The sequence below is a fragment of the Carettochelys insculpta genome, chromosome 26 (genome assembly GCF_033958435.1).
Source record: "Carettochelys insculpta isolate YL-2023 chromosome 26, ASM3395843v1, whole genome shotgun sequence".
Lineage (NCBI taxonomy): Eukaryota > Metazoa > Chordata > Testudines > Carettochelyidae > Carettochelys > Carettochelys insculpta.
The window spans coordinates 16,049,105-16,069,719 of record NC_134162.1 but is presented as its reverse complement, the minus strand read 5'-3'; the positions used below and the strand labels follow the sequence as shown (position 1 = coordinate 16,069,719).

Here is a 20,615-nt window from a genome sequence, read left to right as displayed (position 1 = left end):
CACTCACAACCCCTCCCCCCTCCGTGGAATTATCCCATAGGAAATAGAGCACAGAAATTCAGCTTCCCCATCTGTAGTGAATAGTCACTATTATGATGCCCTATCCCAGCCCCTTCCCCATATACCCTTTAGGATCTGCTGACAAAGGCAGCTCTACAAGAGCAAAGAGTTACGTGTCTCCTACGTATACCGAGGCTGCTACTAAAGGAAGAAATTTCAGATTAGATGTGCTCTTATTTTTTAACTTTAACTAAACAAAACTAATTGAAGTTTTTGAACATCCAGTCAACTCCTAGGTCAGAGATTAATACACAGACGTGAATTTGGTTTGGATCAATATTTTTCTTTTTGATGAAGAGGCTGGTAAGAAGGCTTAGTTTTTAGTCTAAAATGCAATAAGGCAACAAACAGGCAGTTGTAATGGGTGTAGAGACAAAGCTAGTATTTCGCATTCAGAGCGAGATTAAAATTAGAGAAAAGAAAATTTGTACTGAAACAGTTTCTTAGCTCACACACTGGAATCTTGCATGTGCCATGCTGGACTTAAATTGTCACAGGCGGCAGTTGAGGGAAGAAACCAAGGAAAAGAATTATAGGTGGAATGCCACCTGAAAGAAATTGTATAGCTTGACAAACCATACAAACTTCGTGGAAGTCCAACCCTGTTACTCTGAAATGCAAAGTAGGGTCAACAGGAAAAAACACTAGAGATCAAAGGCATGGACGCCTGAGTTGGGTGTAGAATGCAGGATGTTTTTAGTAACATGAACTCCCTAGAAACTGGCAGGGTTGAAGCCTACTTGCCTGTCCCGCCCACCCCCCCCCCCACCCCCCCCCCAAAAAAAAAAAAATTAGGAAGTGCTAAAAATATTTGTGTATATTTTTCAGAATTGTGGCCTCACTGGGATCAGATGCTATTGTAGAGAAGGGTAGCTAGAGCAATGGGCTCGATATCACAAAATGGTAGCTTCATGGCATACTTCCAAAAGTAGTTGAGACACTTCTGGGCCATTGTGCATAAGGAGGACGATTAAGTGCCACGTAGGGCCTGTTCCACCCAATCACAGAAAGATCTGCAGTTCATAAAAGTTTAGGTTACCTTTGACCAAAATTTAAAAAGCTTCTGAATACAAATGACGATGTACCTGTACTCAAACATGTCTTTTTGGCTGTTTGGGGAAAAATTTAGCCCCCTATGATTTATTTTAAGTATTTTCCTGCCTTTTCTTTGGCTAAAGCGAGTCTGCAGTCACATCAAGTATGAACTTGTTTGCTTCATGTAATACAACACAAACTATTAGGACTGATCTGAGTTTTCCTTTTTTAAGTTATGCAGGTATGGCTTCTATCCCAAATTATAAAATATGTATTTCGATATCTGCTGAGCCACACACAAGTCAAACCATGCAGGGTACAACTCTTCTTACCAGAGCGAAGTACAATGACAATACATGTAAAATAGTAATGTATCTTTGAAGGGCTGTAGATTGTCTCATATGAATAAATAGAAGCAAGTAGTCTTCTGGATTTATTTGTCTAAAATGAAGTTGTAACCTTTCAGCTCTGTTTACTCACAGTAGCTTGCGTAGTGGAAAAACTTCTATTCCTTCTTTCCGTTTGTGTTCTGTTTTGCTGTGTTGATATGCTCATCATCACTGTAGCTGCATGCACACGAATACCTAAATTCTTCCCTGCAGTATTGGCATCCCCTTGTTGCTCAGGTGTTCTGACAGCTATGTACCTGTAGCAGGTGCTGGACCATGCTGTTGGCACATAGAGCGCCATGTGATCTGTGGCTCATCTGCTGTTGGCAAGGGCTGCTTTAAGATACTGAGCTGTTTGTTGCTTGAGTCCCATAATTTGTTTCAGGTGCTGGCTCCAAAGAGGCCTGTGTTGGTGAACTGTAGCAAGTCCCATGGAGTACAAATAACCAGAACTGCTTGCTTCTTTCACAAAGTACAGTAAAGAGTTGAGGTGTTTACTGCCCAGCAGGAGATGGAAGCAGCAGCTCCAGGACCTTAACTAAATGCATGGCTCAGTAAGCTATGCAATTAGGGATGTATGTTACTGAGGGTCTAATGGCCCAGATAATAGTTAAAGTGGATCTTCTACAATGGGAAAGACTGCTCAGATCCTTTCTTCTCATCAGGCACAAAGCAGCTCAATAACCACCAGCAAGCAGGGTAACCATTTAATAGTTAAACAGCTTCACCAGGAAAGGCAATACAATATCTGATCCATTCCCTTTTTGATCTTAAGAAGGAATTGAACCAATTTTACCCTTACCCCAGCCCGGAGCCTACACCAGCGTAATGTGCGTACAGTGTGCTTTTGTTCCTTAACAGCCAATTAAAATGGAACAGCTTGATCAAGAAGGGCCCTTTGAGCTCAAATCCTCCTCAGCAAGCACAAGAGGAATTAAATCACCCTGTGCAGCACTCCTCCGAATATATTAAGCAGGGGCTCAGTTACAGAGCAACCCTGCTTTGGCCTATTTAAGAGTTAATTATGTGGAGCAGCTTCAAGAGAAAAGACACTCTCTTCTGAAACCCATTCTTGATAGGTGAAGGGAGGACTTGAAATAGGCTTTTGCCCTTTGGAGTTCAGCAGCCTACACAACAATTTGTGAGCACTGTGCTGCCCTACTCCACAGTTAACAAATACAGACCAGCTCCCAGGATCTTTAGGCTCCCTGTCTAGGGCCCTTCTCAGCAGGTAGGGAGCATTTAAACCAGTGTAGGCCACCTCCCCCACCCCTAGTCAATCTATTATACTATAAAGGGTTTCTGGGGTTTTGGTGTTGCTTTACCCAATTCATACACCTTCAATAAGAACAGTCTATCTCAGACTATCCTTTAGCTCAGCAGTTAAAGCATTCACTTGAGAGACCAGACACATTCCTAAATAGCTTCTGCTCATTAAACACATGGGCAGCATGAAAGGGGTGTCTTCCATCTCATAGGGGAGATAGTTAATTTGTTAAGGGGCAGAAACTAAGTTCCTGCCTCCATTCCCCCCATTGCTTTTATAAGGTGTTGGGCAAGAACTTGACAATCTCACAACATGGGGTAGGCACCTGACTCTTGGAGATTGTTCACTGTCTGCTTGCACTCCACAAACAGGAACCGAGTGTGGCAAAAGGCCAGACTTAACATTCCCCTCTCAGCAGTATCTCCCGGTGGCTAAGTTAGATGGCTCTCTGCCTAGTATGACTAATTCTGAGACCAAAGAAGAGGGATTGTTGGGCTTATACCAGAGGCAGTGCTAAGTCCCTGAGATCTGAGAGTAGGCATGCTTTGTCAATGTCCCAAGGGCAGAGATCACTGCAACCTCTGAGTCCAACTGTCACTTTAGGATCCTGTGTGCTTTACGTAAGCAACAGGCAAGAATGTCTATGACTGCTGTCTGATGAGCTGGTATTGCAGAAAGTAAACCCTGGAGGCTTGCTGACACCTGTGGAAGTCTCCCCTGGTGGCTAAGATAATGGGGGACTTTGTTGCCACCAGGGGAAGTCTCTCCCAGCAGCTAAGATATTTGGGGAGGACCACTTCAACTGGCCCTCCACTGAACCCCTTGGTGCCCATAGTGGGGCTTGTTGCTGCTGGGCAAAGTCTTCCCCAGCAGCTAAGATACTCCAGGAGGACCACCGTTACTGCCCCCTCCATGCCCATACCCTGGGACTACTGGAACTTGCTGCCACCATGAAGCAGTCTACCCTAGTGGCTAAGATAGTTGGGGGAACTGTTTCAGCTACTTCTACAGCTGCAGACCACAGCACCCCCCACATGCTGCCAAAAATAGTTTTGGGAGCTTGATGTCCATTGCAGACACCTTCTGGTTTTATATTTTGGAGGAAATCTTTTTGCTAATATCTATTGTCTATCTTCATGCCTTGACCCCCTTAAAAACACAGGGGTGGGGTCTAATTGAGATTCCTGTTTGGTGTTGTAAAGTCAGTGTGATATTTCACTGCCATCACCCAGGTTGGCATTATCTGCGTAGTGTAGGGGAAAGTCAAAAATGCTTTTTTCCTAGACTTTTCTATCCTCTTTCTTCTAACTTTGCATTATTTTCAGGGATCACGTGCAATGATGGGAGGTGGGACACTCAGTTGATGGCCAGTTGAGAACATAGTCTTTGCACAGAAGCATTAGAGTGCACCAGAAAGCCAAAGACTCCATCAGCAACTCTTATTTTCTGAAAAAATTTCCGATCTTCTTTTTTCATGCTTTTTGGGGTCCCTGTATTATTTTCAAGAAAGTCAAAAATATTTTTTCCTAGACTTTATCCTCTGTCTTCTAACTTTGAGGATACAGTCAGGGTCCCTATATTATTTTCAGGGATTGGAATATTTTTAGAGATTGGATGCAATCACAGAACAGTCAGTTGAGAATTCAACTACATAAGAGAGACGTTTGTGTCAACTTTTTGGCCATCTATGTGGATGCTGTCATTTTCCTTCCTTTCAAGAGGAAAAATGGATGTTTGCTTAGCATGGGAGGGAAATGAGGAAAATACAATGTGGGAAGATGATGTCCAAGACCAGTGAGCATACCCAGAATGCTACAGGGATGAGGGAACTGTGGGATAGGTCTCCCCGATGCACTACTGCAACAGTCAGTGTTTGCCAATTTCATTGTAGCAGCAATGAGGCAACTTTGTGAGGAGCACATGGGAAGTGAGGAGGGTCAAATTTGAACTTAAAAATTCCAGAATTGCAAAATCAATATTAATAAAATTGAATTTATTTCATAGTGTAGATGCAGCCTTTGATAACAAATGTGGGCAGAAGGCTGGTCACTATGCTGCACTCTGTTTACTTAGTGCTATTCATCCTCTATTACTTACTGCTGGCTTAATGTGGAAAGGTGTCCTATCATGGAGGTCAGAATAAGAAGGTCTCATTAAAGAATACATGTCTGAGAGCTTTATGGAGAGGTGCAGGCATGATTGCCGCTCTGTCTCCAGACATGTTAACAAGTTTTTCCAGGGAATCTCAGCTGTGTAGGTATAGTGCCCGCTACAGATCACACCCAATTGCCTTAACCTGCTTGTGGCATGATGAAAGATGAGAACTCACCAGAGGTACCCTCCCTGACATCAGGGTCTGGCTGTGAAATGTTCTGGGAGAAGGGGGTGAGAGCCAAAGTTTAAAAAAAAAGTTCCTGACAATTAGATCAGCTGCTCCATTGCCCTGCTGACCATTGTCGTTCTCCTCCTCTTTCTCATCCAACATGTCTTCCTTTCTCTTGTCTGTGGATGCCTCAGGTAGCCTCTAGCATCTCTTGGGAGGTATCCACAGACTCTTTGGGGACAGTGGTTGGGTCCTCCCTTAGAATTCCAGCTGTTCATAGATGCGGCATGTGTGCAGCAATGACCTGGAATGTCCATTTGCTTCCTTTTGTCTTCTGGTACACCTACCTACGCAACCTTGTCTTGCAGCATAACTGTGCATCCCACGTATATCCTTTCTCAACCATGTCTTGTGAGATCTTGGCATAGATGTCTGTTCATTTTGCTGGTTTGCAGTTTTGCCAGCATAGCTTCATATCCCTTTCCCCTCTCAACCGCACCTGCCCCCCTGCCCCCACCATAAGGCTATGGCTCTCCTGCATGCTCGAACTTGCCTGTGATACTGGGAATTCATGGCAAGATGTGTTGTTGAGGTGTGCTGCTGAGATGTGCTGCCAGCTCCACTCACCACGGTAGCCAAACAGAAAATGAAATTCAGTCTTTCCTCGGGTGTTTCCTGTACACCTGAAGAGCAGCAGAACTGAAAATGGTAGCCAGAGTGACCACATTGGGGCACTGTGGGACACTTCCAGGACGCCAAGAATGTAAAATTTCACAGTGCTCTGTCTGCCCTAAAGTTAACCATGCATAGTTGAATTTGGCGTTAGTCCTCGTGAAAAGCAAGAGTACCAAAACTGATCTTTGGAGCCTTTAAAGCTAATGAAACAGATCCTGTAGGGTGAACTGGATAAGTCAATTTCCTGAGCTAAGTCAACTAAATTAAAACTAATCTCCTACTTTAGGCCAGGCCACAGAGCCTGAAGTTCAGGTGTATATCTGGACATGTGAAAGGCAATGTGCAGCACCCTTCTGTACATCCATAGTAGGCGTGTGTGAAGAGAAGAACTATAAATGCCTTCTCTGTCTATGTCTCTGGATACTTGAGCTACTGTCTTCAGCCATCTTTTTCCCATGTTACTGAGCGCTGAAGTGGAGTAACATCCACTGACAGCATGAATGTTTGGCAGCACGTGGCCTGTGTCTGTTTCCAGCTCGGTAGCCACTCCATGGCTCAAGCTCGTGCCTGGAGAGGTACTCCAGCATCGCTAACAGCGTTGAACCAACACGGGAGGTAACAGATACCGGTTATAAGCTCTTGCTCGATTGGCGCAGAGAACGAGCGCCAGGGGTTGCCTCCTCCCGTGGGAGAGATCATCGCATCTCACTGGGCAGTCACCGCCCGCCTCAAGCTGGGCAGCCCCCAGCCAATAGGGTACTGTCCCGCCACAGTTCACCTGCCTCACTGGGTGCGTGAGGCTTTAGGTTCCCAAACCTGACAAGTGACCTGAAAGCTGAGCACCAGGCAAACCAATAAGAAAATCAACAAGAAAAGGAGACCATCAAAGTTTTAAGTTTGCTTGCTGGAATGTGCGGACCATGCTGATAGGTCTGACTGAAGATCTTCAGGACATCAGTGACACCCGAAAGACCACTGTCATCAATGAGGAACTGAAGAGGCTCCAAGTTGATGTTGCTGCTCTGCAAGAGACATGTCTTGCAGATTCGGGATCTCTAAAGGAAAAGGACTACACCTTTTTCTGGCAGGGTAAAGCCTGAGAAGAACCCAGGGAGCATGGTGTTGGCTTCGCCATCAGAAACACCCTTCTCCAAATGGTGGAATTAGTCATGGGTGGATCAGAAAGACTTCTTCAGGTCATACTTCAAACTCGCGCCGGCCCTGTCCACCTGATCAGTGCTTATGCCCCAACCCTGTATGCCACACTGGAAGTAAAAGACAAGTTTTATGACTTGCTTAGTGCTGCCATAGTGCAAATACCTGCTCACAACAACTGTACATTCTGGGTGACTTCAGTGCGAGAGTTGGAGCCAATTGTGATTCGTGGCCTTCCTGCTTAGGCCACTTTGGTGTGGGAAAAATGAATGAAAATGGTCAGCGTCTTCTCAGACTTTGGACATACCACAATCTGTGCACCACAAACACATTTTTCCAAACCAACCCATAGCACAGAGTGTCATGGAGACACCCACACTCGAAACACTGGCATCAACTAGACGTGGTCATCGCTAGACGTGATAACCTCAAAAACGTCCTTCTGACACGCAGCTATCATAGTGCTGACTGCGATACAGATCACTAGTTAGTTTGCTCCAAACTCAAGGTGATTCCCAAAAAGCTGCACCGCTCTAAACCAACTGGAAGGCCCCGCATCGATGCCAGAAAGACGGCTAACTCAGAGAGAGCTGAAAAGTTCAGAGCAACCCTCGAGGAGAACCTGTGCAGCAACCCTGGGGGTGCCGATGTGACATCCAGTTGGCAGCATCTGAGGGATACAATGTACAACACGGCCTTGTCGGTGTTTGGAAGAAGAGCTAGAAACACAAATGACTGGTTCGAAGCTAACTCCATTGAGATGATTCCAGCCATCGAAAAAAAGTGCGCTGCGCTCCTGGAGTACAAACGTTCGCCAAGCCAGAATACACTGGAAGCGCTCAGAGCAGCCAGAAAAACAGTACAGCAGACAGCCAGGCGCTGCGCCAACAACTACTGGCTCTAGCTATGCAGCAGCATCCAGACCAGTGCTGACTTTGGTAACCTCAGGGGAATGTACGAGGGCATTAAGAAGGCATTAGGACCCACCCAGAACAAGATGGCACCTCTGAAATCCAAATCTGGTGAAGTCATCGCTGACAGAGCCAAACAGATGGAGCGCTGGGTCAAGCACTACTCCCAGCTGTACTCACGTGAGAACATTGTGGTCGACTCAGTCCTCGATGCCGTCGAACTCCTACCAGTAATGGACGAACTGGACCAGGAACTAACTGTGGATGAACTGAAGAAAGCCATCGACAACATTGCAGTAGGAAAGGCCCCGGGCCAGGATGGTATACCACCAGAGGCAATCAAGTGTGCCACAGACACTCTCCTGGAACCCCTACATGAGCTACTGTGCCTGTGCTGGAGAGAGGGAGAGGTTCCACAGGACATGCGCGACGCTAACGTCGTAACCTTGTATAAGAACAAAGGAGACAGAAGCGACTGCAACAACTACCGTGGAATCTCCCTCCTAAGCATCACTGGTAAACTGTTCACTTGCGTCATCCTCGGCAGACTCCAGAAGATTGCTGAGAGCATGTATCCTGAATCACAGTGCAGATTCCGAGCAGGGAGATCTACCGTCGACATGGTCTTCTCTCTGAGGCAGCTGCAGGAGAAATGCAGGGAGCAGAGGAAGCCACTCTATATTGCCTTCATCGACCTAACCAAGGCCTTCGACTTGGTCGGCAGGGATGGACTGTTCAAACGGCTCCACAAGATAGGTTGTCCGCCACGGTTACTCAAGATGATCCAGTCTTTCTACAAAGACATGAGAGGAACCGTCCGATACGATGGCACATTATCGGATGCTTTCAGCATCAGGAGCGGCGTCAAACAAGGATGCGTGCTTGCTCCGACATTGTTCGGGATCTTCTTCGCACTCCTCCTGAAGCACGCCTTTGGATCTTCAACAGAGGGCATCTTTTTGCACACAAGATCTGACGGGAAACTGTTTAATCTTGCAAGGCTGAAAGCTAAATCTAAGGTGTGGGAAGTCCTCATCAGAGATATGGTGTTCACAGATGACGCTGCTGTTGTGTCACACACAGAAGACCAGCTTCAGAAGCTGCTGGATCGGTTCTCCAAAGCACGCAAGGACTTTGGGCTCTCCATCAGCCTAAAGAAGACAAATGTATTTGCTCAGGACGTTGCTGTTTCTCCATCAATCAGCACTGACAACTATATGTTAGAGGTCATCCACGAGTTCGTTTACTTCGGGTCCACCATCACTGACACCCTGTCCTTGGAGACTGAGCTAAATAGGAGGATCGGTAAAGCGGCCACAACTCTGTCCAGACTCAGCAAGAGTGTGTGGAATAACAACAAGCTGTACACTCACACCAAAATGCAAGTCTACAGAGCCTGCATCCTCAGCACCCTCCTTTACGGCAGCAAGACTTGGACCCTGTACGCCCTCCAGGAAAAGAGGCTGAACGTCTTCCACTTGCGCCGCCTCAGGCGCATCCTTGGAATATCGTGGAAGGACAGTGTGTCCAACACTACCGTCCTCGAGCAAGCTGGAATCCCAACTATGCACACCCTCCTCAGGCAGCGGCGACTCCGCTGGCTTGGCCACGTCCACAGGATGAATGATGGAAGGATCCCAAAAGACATCCTGTATGGTGAGCTAGCCTCTGGCAAAAGACCTCCCGGATGCCCCCAGCTGCGCTACAAAGATGTTTGCAAGAGAGACCTCAGGGAAGTAGACATCAAGCCAGACGGCTGGGAGGAGCTGGCAGATGATCGCAGCAGATGGAGGCAGGAACTATACAAGGGCCTTCAGAAGGGTGAGTTGAGGATCAGACAGCTAGCAAAGGAGAAGCGAGCCCACAGAAAGCACAGCAAGGACCTGCCAGACACCCATTACAGATGCAGCAAGGACTGTCACTCTCGTGTGGGTCTTCAGTCACAGCTGACGCTGCAAATGAGGATGCCAAACGGAACTATGAAGGGCACGTTCCATAGTCTACGTAGACTGAAGGATGCGACTGCTAGCCACTCCATGACTGGGAACTCATTGCTTCTTTTGGCCAACATAGTTTGATATCGACTTCATTTACTCCAAGAACAGAGCAATATTTTGGGCACATCAGTACAGCCTCTGAGTCCATGCTTGCCATAGCATCCTGTTTGCTCTGAAGCTGGTTCTGAATGTGAGCACCCTTTCGAAAGGGCGAAAATTGACGTTCGGTGGTTGAAATAGCAGTTGTCGAAAGGGAGCAACCGCACGCTTTCGAGGGGCTCCTGCGGTCTTCGGAAAGGCAGCGTCCACATGGCTCCAAGCTCCCCTTCAAAAGAAGAGAGGCGGGAAATGCGCGGACAGGGTCCCATAGCCAACAAGGCCTTCTGGGGCCGCAGCCAGCCGCTCCCTTAAAGGACCCCTCCCTCAGCCTTCCAGCCTGGCAGAGCACATGTGTATCCAGGATGGAGGCACAGCAGCAGCTCCTTCACGAGGACACGCTCATCCTGGAGACCCTGCTGTCAGTGCTCTGCACTGTCACTGCAGCTGCACGCAATCTACTTGGGTGGCTGGGCAATACTCCTGGGGTGATGTTCCCCTCCCCCACCCAGGGCACCACCAGGTTCCCCAGCACACCTGGACCCACCGCAGCAGTGCCTAGTGCTGCAGGAGTGGGATGACAAAATGTGGCTGTGGAAATTCCGCATGTCGAGGCAGACCTTCCAGGAGATTGCCACTGGTTGGCACCAGGACACCTGTATGTGGCTTGCTCGTACCCTGGAGAGAGAGGTTGCGATCGCCATCTGGAAACTGGCCACCCCAGACTTCTACCACTTCGTGGAACAACAGTTCTGGTGTATGCAAATATATCTGAAGGCAGTTTGTGATTAATTTTCATTGATAGAAACCATGACGAGGCATTTTTATTCAACAGAAGATTCTTTGGGCTGACCACAGTAGCTTTTTGAATCCATTGTAAATTAGTCAATGACTTGATGCTGTTCAGTTAAGAAAACAATATGTTGTTCATTATTTTGCTGTCTATGATTATTCCTTTGAGAACCTAAGTTCCATTTTTCCCTGGTCCCTTGTGGTGTCCAGGCTCCATGTGAATTGGTAATGAAGATACTGACTGTTCTCAAGTATGTAGCGGAGTTCTGGATTTGAATATAAACTATATTACTGTCTGAAACACTGATTTAATACATTTCCTTCCATAGTACAATGTGTCTCATGTTGTCTTCTCTCTTTCTAACTGCTCTCAGGTCAACAGAACATACTGCTGTGGAACCTACAGAGCAGGTCCAATGCGACAAATAAGTCTAGTAGGAGCAGTAGATGAAGAAGTTGGTGACTACTTCCCAGAATTTCTTGATATGTTGGAGGAATCACCATTTCTGAGAGTGAGCATTATATCTTTGCAGTAATTTTGTCTAAATTGTTATTATCAAGCATATGTATCGCAGCATTTCTAATTAAGTGCTTTATATTGCTAAATAATGAGATGTTAGGTACAGCTTTTTCATTCAAATGATGGGGATGAACTTTCAAACTACCTTACTGAGGATGAAACAGCAGTCATGTAGAACTTTAAAGACTAACAAAATGATTTATTAGGAGATGAGCTTTTGTGGGACAGACCCACTTCTTCAAATCAATAGCAGTCTGTACTGGAAATGCTATATGACTGCTGTTTCATTTTGTTAGAATACAGACTAACACAGCTACCTCTCTGTTACTCTTCTTACGGAGGATGGTGATAAAAAAAATCTATCTGTTCAAGGAACTAGATACTGAAAGGGGATGAATTTAGAAGCCACAACAATCAGTTTTTTAACTGGAGAAATTTTGGGGATTTTGTTGCATGTCTGTTTCACAATGTCATGCTTTTTGAAAGCTGAAAAAGTTAATGATGTCCCTGGTGGAATATGTTTAATCTCTAAGGGTATGTCCAGACTATGCGGAAGATTGATCCTGTCAAAGTTGATCTTCCAAAGTTTTGATTTTTTTTTTTTTTTTTTTTTTTTGGTCTTGGTAGAGAAGTGTGAAATCATACTTTCTGGGATTGGAAATCTACCACTGTACTCCTCAAAATTGTAAGGCCTAAAGGAGATTGATAGGAGAGCTTCTCCCATTAACCTCCCTCTGTGAAGAAAGTCAGGTGAGGTGATTGCAGATGGGTCGATTCTAGTTATGCAATTGCCAGAGCTAGACTTACCTGCCTAGTGTAGACAAAGCCTAAGAATAATGTTTAGTTTCCATATAATTCCTTTTGGTAGCGAGCTTGAGTCAGTGCTTACCAAAATGTTAACTACTATCCATTTGATACAGCTATTTGTTTTCCATTTTTTTAGATGACTTTGCCCTGGGGCACCCTTTCTAGTCTCCAGCTTCAGTGCAGGTCACAGAGTGATGATGGCCCAATAATGTGGGTGAGACCAGGAGAACAGATGATCCCAACTGCAGATATGCCAAAATCACCATTCAAACGGCGCCGGTAACATTGTTTTCCTTAGCAGAAAAGAAAATCACAGATAGATAAAGTATTCTCTCTCTTCTGAGGTTTGACTATGGGTCATTGTATGTCAAACTAGTTTCTCAAAGGCAAATTTTAGGGCTTTCTTAAATTTCTATACGTCTCCATTCTTTTTGGTTTTTAGAACCAAGCAGTCCAGTTAATTAAGTCAAACTAACGTTGCATTTGGGTTCAAAATTTTCTCAAGAATGACAGCTCTATGTAGTACCTGTTTGACAGATCTCTTGTGTTTCTAGAACAAAGAAAGTAAGAATGGCTCTACTGAGTCAGACCAGTGGTCCATGTAGCCTTCTGTTCTGTTTTCCAGCAGTAGCCAGTGCCAGGTAGGGATGGGTTTAGTAGGTTAACTGGTTAACCTGCTGCAGACAGAGGCTGCTTCAGCCAGGCTGGAGTGCCCCTGCTCATGGTGCATCAGTGACCACGGATGCTCTGTTTGGGTGTTATCTCCAAAATCACAAGGTCTGATGTATGTGTGCATGCAAAACCTGGAACACTGTGGCATGGGTAAAAGCTGCCCTCTCATGACAGTATTTTAGTCTGATAGCTTGGCTGTTACGTGTTGCAATTTGCTCCATCCTAGTTATAGAAGACAGAGGTCTTGGAAAGGGAATTATTGTGTGAGGGTGGGTGCCTTAATGGAGAGGATTAAGCCTGAGCCCCAGAAACACCACACAGTGGGTGTGTCTAGTGTGTGTGAATGACAAGAGAATTATGTGCGAGTAACACCAGCACAGTTCTCAAACTGGGGCAACAAGGAGTTTTGAGTGGGATTCTGCAGGCAAAGGATGAGCAATCACAGGACTCTTGAGAATGAAGAGTGGTAACTACAGTAAACCCTCGCTGTAATGGACTAATGGGGGGGGAAGGTTGTCTGCTATTCCTGAAAGTTCATTATATGCGAGGGTTTACTGTCCACCCACCCCTGCCAGATTCCCTCAGCCCCAGCTTCGCTCCCAGAGGGAAAAAAAAAAATCCTGCCACTCCCCAGAGCCGCTGCATATACTGCCGCATGGCTGGAGTTGCCCTGCTGTGACCAGAGCTGTCTCAGAGCATGGCTGCAGGCCCCCCACTGTGTGCAGCTGGAGCTGCCTCACTGCACGTAGCTGGCAGTGCCCCACCACACGTGGCTGGAGGCACTCAGCCATGCAGCCGGAGGCATTTCACCATGCACGGTGCCACCGCACAGCCTGGTGGAGCCACCGCCACATACACATGATAGCTCTGGCAGAGGAGATGGCAGCTCCTCTGGTTGCACCAGCCATAAGTCTCTTTTAACCTCTTTTGTGGAGGGGGAGGATGATTTTACAGACCCCAGCAGACTTCGGGAACAATGGAGGAGATGTCCGTTGTTCCCGAAGCCCACTAAATTAGGGTCCATAAAACTGAGGGTCTACTGTATTGATGTTCCCCAGGGGTCTGTACTGGGACCATTCCTATTTAATGTACTGCAAAGTAGTTCATATATTTGACTTAACCAATAGTGAATTAATGGAAAGGCCCAAACTCCCTCTTTAAAGCATTTTTGCCAAAGTTAGCTAGCAAGAGAATGGAACTCTAGTCTCTAATACTTTGATCATATAGTCTAACCACAGGTCAACATCAGGCTTTCAGGGTTTAGATTTTTGTTCTGATCCAACTAAGAGTTAATTAAAAATGGAACAGCTTCATCAGGAAAGACAGTGAGAGCACCCACTGTTCTAATCCACGCCACTGGTTTAGCACTGAAAATTGAACTATGATTGCTATCATCCCATATACTTACTCTAACCACTGTGTTGCCTAGGATTTCTTATGCCTGAAACTTATTTGGGCCTAATCAATACTTAATTAAAGCAGAAAAGCTTCAAGAGGAGCACTAAGGCAGCTCCTTCAACTCCTTTCACTTCAGGCAGAACCAGGATGGTTAAAAACCTGTCTTCAGTAGCCCAAGTGAGCCCTTTTCTCCACTGTACTGTAGAAGGCTTCCTGCAGCAGCTTCTCCCCCAATTAATATTTCAGTAAAATAGAATAGGAAAAAAATTACAGAGCAGTAGCTTCTACAGGAGAAGCTGAGGGATATGTTCTGCAGTGGAACTCCAAGGCCAACAGTTAGCCCATTCAACTGCCACTTAGGAGGACTTCTCAGCAGACACAAGGTGAGCAAACCCAACTCTTCCTTGGGCGAGGGGAAGGTCTTAAATGCTGGACCAGAGGGTCTCTATGGTCCAATTAATGTGTAATTAAAGTGAAACAGCTTCAATAAAAAAAGGAAGAACCATCCACATTGGCATGCTGTTGAGGCCAGTAATCAGGGCACGCATTTGAAAAAGGATGGATTCCATTCAGGTCAAGAAAACCAATAACTCAGGTTACAGCTAAAGGCCCTAACCACTGAGTGCAAAAAAAAAAAAAAAAAATCAAACAGCTAAATCTTTCCCATACTGCCCAAAGCTGCACCACAGTGAACTATTTCATAGCCGGTATTCTGTCAGCTGGAGCCCTCCAACAACTGGCGTTTTAACCATCAGTACATTTTACTTAGGCTTTCGAAAAGTACAGCTTAGTGAAAGTAATTACAGTGTAAGTATACAGTGTGCAATAGTGTTAGCCTTTAAAGTGCTTCAGGACTGATTTTTTTGTGGATAGGAAGGAGTTTACTGTATTTGGCATACACAGCTGCACTGCCTCTTGTATTTGGATGCTTTCTGCCAAGTCTGGTCAAAACTAAACTCTGCTTCTGTGACACTTTGCAGCCTGGCTGTCACTGAAGGTTAAACTATGTGATACACAAAAGTGGCCTCACTTCCAGCAGCTCTCTTCTGCTGCTGCTGCAGGTGGTGGGGTGGTTCTAGCCCTTGCCTCAGCTGGTAGCTAAGCTGGGTTCAAGCTGTCCTGTGCTACTGAAAGGGTTTCCTTTGATGAGGGTACAGCCTCGGTCTTGCCTATTGGCACCTCTCCCCTTTACTTTGCAGGAGCCATTATCTTCCTGGGAAAAGGAGGGGACTTGAACAGGGGGCTCTCACCTCTCAAGGGAGTGGGGTGGGGGCTGGGTGCGTGGGAGGAGGGTGGTCTCTGGGAGGCAGGAGATCCCTGCTCCAGACTGTGAGCAGAGGTGGGACTGGAACTGGGATCTCCCACCTCCAAGGCGAGCGCCTACCATGGAGGAGCAAAAGAGTGAACTGCATTTTACTAAATACACCCAGAGGGGGCAAATAATTTTGCAAAACCCACTGCCTCACCAGGCCCAGGAGCGGAATAGAACTCACAACTCTGACCACAGCCCCACCAAACACCCAAACCACTGGGCTACAGCAGGCTTCCCACACATAGCCACTGATTAGGCACCAGCAGAGGCAAACAGAAGGGCCTGGCTAAAAGAGGAAAGACTGAGGGTCTCTGCTGGCCCATGGAAGAATGGAGGCTCTAGCTCTGCCACCCCAAGAACTGACCCTAGCCACACCCCTACAGAGGCTGAGCTAGTTCTTTAGCCTAACTGAAGTTGAACCACTGCAACAGGCGAGCCAGGACAGTTCTCAGTTACATCCATGTGCCTCAGGTGGTAACTGAGAGGCTCAGTCTGATGGAGCCCACACACCCCTTGTGCTGCAGGAGGCTCCTTGGCCCAAAGCTTTGCCCAATTAAGATTTCGGCAACAGAGGAGCACCGCTGCAGCAGGAAAGCAACTGCAGCTCACGTGCCCCCTCCTTAGCAGGCAGAGGGAGGGAGAGCCTGAAGCAGGGCTGCTGACAGCCAAGGCTGTGGGCTGACCTCTAGCCTACAGAGAGCTCCCTAAGCTTAGCTTTCCTTGGGCCCAATTACCAGTTAATTACAAGGGTTGGCTTCCCCAGGAGAGGCTGAGGGAGCCCCACTGCAGAACACCTCCAGGCCCTGCAGTTAGGCCATTCAACTGCCACGTAGGAGAATGCTGCTTAAAGCCCTTCTGGGCAAACAGAAGGCACCAGGTGGGTGAACCTAACTCTCCCTGGGCTGGGCTAGGTTAGGGCCCTAAATGCTGGGCCAGAGTGTGGTTCCTAGGTTCTCCGTGGCCCAGTTAATGTTTCATTAAACACATGAAGAACCGCCTGCATCAGCACATTCAGGAAGCTCACTTGAAAAAAGGACCAGTTCCACTCAGGTCAGGCAAACCCAGCTCCCCACCTCCTAGCTAAGGGCCTGTGCGTGAAACAGGAGATGCTTACCTTCTGCCCCCCCCAGGTATGAGGGCTCTCCTGGCTGCTTCTTATGGTGCTGAGCAGGTACCTAAGTCACTGGACTCCGGGAGAGGAGCACCTCGAGTTGCAGCTCATGCAGAGAGAGTGATCAAACTCTGTGAAAGGCAGAGCTGATTGGTGATGACCCACAGCTGTTGGCTTCCACAAGGCAGGCGTCAGTCCTGCTTTGCTGCATCTCACTGTTTGTTTCTCCCCTGGCATCTATTGCATTGTGCAGGCCTCCTTTCCTGGGAGCCACTGGCCACTTTTTTTGTGGGTTCTGCATGGGAGCAACTGTGCTTGACAGTAGATTGCTGCATGCAGCCTTGGCCGAGTGACCAGAACACATCCTGAAAATGTTTTCTCCTGCTTAGGATAAACATCGGTTGCCTGTGGAGGGAGCACTAGACAGTAGCTAATAGTCATAACCTGTAAACCAGCAGACAGAAAACACTTCTCTCATCAGTTAACTTGTCACCAACAGGCGGACGTATTACATGGTACACCAGATACCAGCTGTCTCTTGAGTGCAGCCTGTTAGTTTAACTGCAGACAGAAGAAGTACAGGAAGCTCCATAAAAATACAGCGCCTGGAGCTAAATATTTCCCAGACTGCCCAAAGCTGCACTACAGTAAACACTTTCATATCTGGTATTCTATCATCTGGAGCCCTCAAATAACTGGCATTTTAACCATAACTACATTTTACATAGGCTTTCCAAAAGGACAGCTTAGTGAAAGTAACTACAGCATAAGTGTACAGTGCGCAATACTACTGTGGTTGGTGAATATAATGATCTGCATGCATTTTTCTTTTTTCTTAATAGATAGTTTTTCTTTAGTGTCATGCATTGCTAGGCATACCTCTCAGTACTCCAGAATACATGACTGGCCAGCAGACTCCCAGTCCCCGGGCTGACAGATGTGAAAGATTTGAAGAAGTGGGTCTTTTCTGTGAACGGGCATCACTTAATAAATTATATTGTTAGCCTTTTAAGGTGCTCCAGGACTTCTTTTTTGTGGAGAGGAAAGCGTTAACTGTGTTTGGCATACAGGGCTGCACTGCCTCTTGTATTTAGATGCTTTCTGCCAAGTCTGGTGAAAATTAAACTCTGCTTCTGTGACTCTGGCCCTTTCGTGATACTGTTCAGCCCGGCTGTCCACTGAAGGTTAAACTATGTGATATGCAAAAGCGGCCTCACTTCCAGTGGCTTGCTCCTCTTGCTGCATGTGTCTAGCCCTGCCCCGTGGGTGGCTTAGATGATTTGAGTGCGGGGGGGCTCTTTTTTTTTTTGCCTCTGGGTGGTCAGATCACTTTAATTAACTGGTAATTGAGTCAGAGCAAGTGCCAGTTGTAGCAAGTCTTCAGTAGTGCAGTGGTGGGTACCTGAGCTGGGGTACTAGTTATGTGGGTTCAGTTCCCTAGTCTGTTAGCTGCTGTGACAGGTTCTTACCAAGAGAAAGCACCTTCCTTTTCACTTGATGCTAGTCTACTTTAATCAATTAAGAAGGGGGGCCAAAGGAAGACTACTCTCTGTAAGGCTGTATGTGGTGTGGTGGTTCTTGCCCTTGCCTCAGCTGGTAAATAGGCTGGGTTCAAGCCCTTGTCAAAGGGTTTCCTTTGATGAGAGAAGAGCCATAGTTTTGCCTGTTGGCCCTTCTCCCCTTTACTTAAGTGTGAACTGGGAGAGGAAGACTGTTAGGATCACTCTCTAGCCTGGTGGTTGTGGTGCTTGCTGAGGAAGTGGGAGATCCCTGGGTTTCCTAGTTCAAATCCTGCCTCTGCCCCTTTAGAAGGGGTTTGACCAGAGGAAATCCTCTCTCCCAGGTGACCGGGGGAGGTGGCAGATTCCTGTTTAGGCCCCCTCTCCTTCGCAGGAGCCATTATCTTCCTGGGAAAAGGAGGGGACTTGAACAGGGGGCTCTCACCTCTCAAGGGGGTGGCGGGTGGGCGGGTGGGCAAGGGAGGGTGGGTGGGGCTGGGGAGGTGGGCTGGGCGGTCCCTGGGAGGCAGGAGAGCCCTGCTCCAGTCCCTTGGCAGAGATGGGACTGGAACTGGGATCTCCCACCTCCAAGGCGAGCGCCTACCATGGAGGGGCAAAAGAGTGAACCGCATTTTACTAAATACGCCCAGAGGGGTCACATAATTTTGCAAAACCAACTGACTCCACAGGCCCCACGGGGAATAGAACTCACAACTCTGACCACAACCCCACCAAACACCCAAACCACTGGGCTACAGAGGGCTTCACACCCAAAGCCTCTGCTGGTGCCTAATCAGTGGCTAACTAAAGGGCCTGGCTCCAAGAGGAAAGACTGAGGGTCTCTGCCGGCCCATGGACGAATGGAGGCTCCAGCTCTGCCACCCCAAGAACTGACCCTAGCCACACCCCAACGGAGGCTGAGCTAGTTCTTTAGCCTAACTGAAGCTGAACCACTGCAACAGGCGAGCCAGGACAGTTCTCAGTTACATCCATGTGCCTCCGTTGTAACAGAGAGGCTCAATCTGCTGTTGCCCACAGCCCAGCTGAGCCCACACACCCCTGTGCTGCAGGAGGCTCCTTGGCCCAAAGCTTTGCCCAATTAAGATTTCGGCAACAGAGGAGCACCGCTGCAGCAGGAAAGCAACTGCAGCTCACGTGCCCCCTCCTTAGCAGGCAGAGGGAGGGAGAGCCTGAAGCAGGGCTGCTGACAGCCAAGGCTGTGGGCTGACCTCTAGCCTACAGAGAGCTCCCTAAGCTTAGCTTTCCTTGGGCCCAATTTCCAGTTAATTACAAGGGTTGGCTTCCCCAGGAGAGGCTGAGGGAGCCCCACTGCAGAACACCTCCAGGCCCTGCAGTTAGGCCATTCAACTGCCACGTAGGAGAATGCTGCTTAAAGCCCTTCTGGGCAAACAGAAGGCACCAGGTGGGTGAACCTAACTCTCCCTGGGCTGGGCTAGCTTAGGGCCCTAAATGCTGGGCCAGAGCGTGGTTCCTAGGTTCTCCATGGCCCAGTTAATGTTTCATTAAAGACATGAAGAACCACCTGCACCAGCACATTCAGGAGGCTCACTTGAAAAAGGACCAGTTCCACTCAGGTCAGGCAAACCCAGCTCCCCACCTCCTAGCTAAGGGCCTGTGCGTGAAACAGGAGATGCTTACCTTCTGCCTCCCCCCAGGTATGAGGGCTCTCCAGGCTGCTGCTTATGGTGCTCAGCAGGTACCTGACAATTGTCCAAGAAACAGTTTGTGCACCTAAGTCACTGGACTCCAGGAGAGGAGCACCTCGAGTTGCAGCTCATGCAGAGATAGTGATCAAACTCTGTGAAAGGCAGAGCTGATTGCTAAGGACCCACAGCTGCTGGGTTCCGCAAGGCCCAAGCACTGTGAAAGGCAGGGCTGCTTGCTGATGACCCACAGCTGTTGGCTTCCACAAGGCAGTCTTCAGTCTTGCTTTCCTGCATCTCACTGTTTGTTTCTCCCCTGGCATCTATTGCATCGTGCAGGACTCCTTTCCTGGGAGCCACTGGCCACTTTTTTTGTGGGTTCTGCATGGGAGCAACTGCTTCACAGCAGATTGCTGCATGCAGCCTTGGCCCAGTGAGCAGAACACATCCTGAAAATGTTTTCTCATGGTTAGGATAAACATCGGTTGCCTGTGAAGGGAGCATTAGACAGTAGCTTATAGTCGTAACCTGTAAAACAGCAGACAGAAAACTTTTTTCTCATCAGTCAACTCGTGACCAATAGTCAGATGTATTACATGGTACAACAGATACCAGCTGTCTTTTGAGTGCAGACTGTTGGTTTAAGTGCAGGCAGAAAAAAGTACAGGAAGCTCCATAAAAATACATCGCCTGGAGCTAAATATTTCCCGAACTGCCCAAAGCTGCACTACGGTAAACACTTTCATATCTGGCATTCTGTCATCCAGAGCCCTCAGATAACTGGCATTTTAACCATAAGTACATTTTACTTAGGCTTTCCAAAAATACAGCTTAGTGAAAGTAACCACAGCATAAGTATACAGTGCACAATACTACTGTGGTTGGTGAGTAAAGTGCTCTGCGTGCATTTTTCTTTGTTTCTTAATAGATAG

The 20,615-nt window shown here is 47.4% G+C and overlaps 1 protein-coding gene across 2 annotated transcripts in view; it reads left to right on the top strand.

Annotated features, from left to right (window-relative positions):
• Positions 1-20,615, top strand: part of RSBN1 (round spermatid basic protein 1) — a 59,848-nt gene that overhangs the window by 23,487 nt on the left and 15,746 nt on the right. For both annotated transcript variants that reach the window (XM_074977903.1, XM_074977902.1), the window contains exons 3-4: positions 11,075-11,212; positions 12,164-12,306. In XM_074977903.1, coding sequence (XP_074834004.1) covers positions 11,075-11,212; positions 12,164-12,306 — 281 coding nt within the window. The remainder of the gene's footprint in view (positions 1-11,074; positions 11,213-12,163; positions 12,307-20,615) is intronic.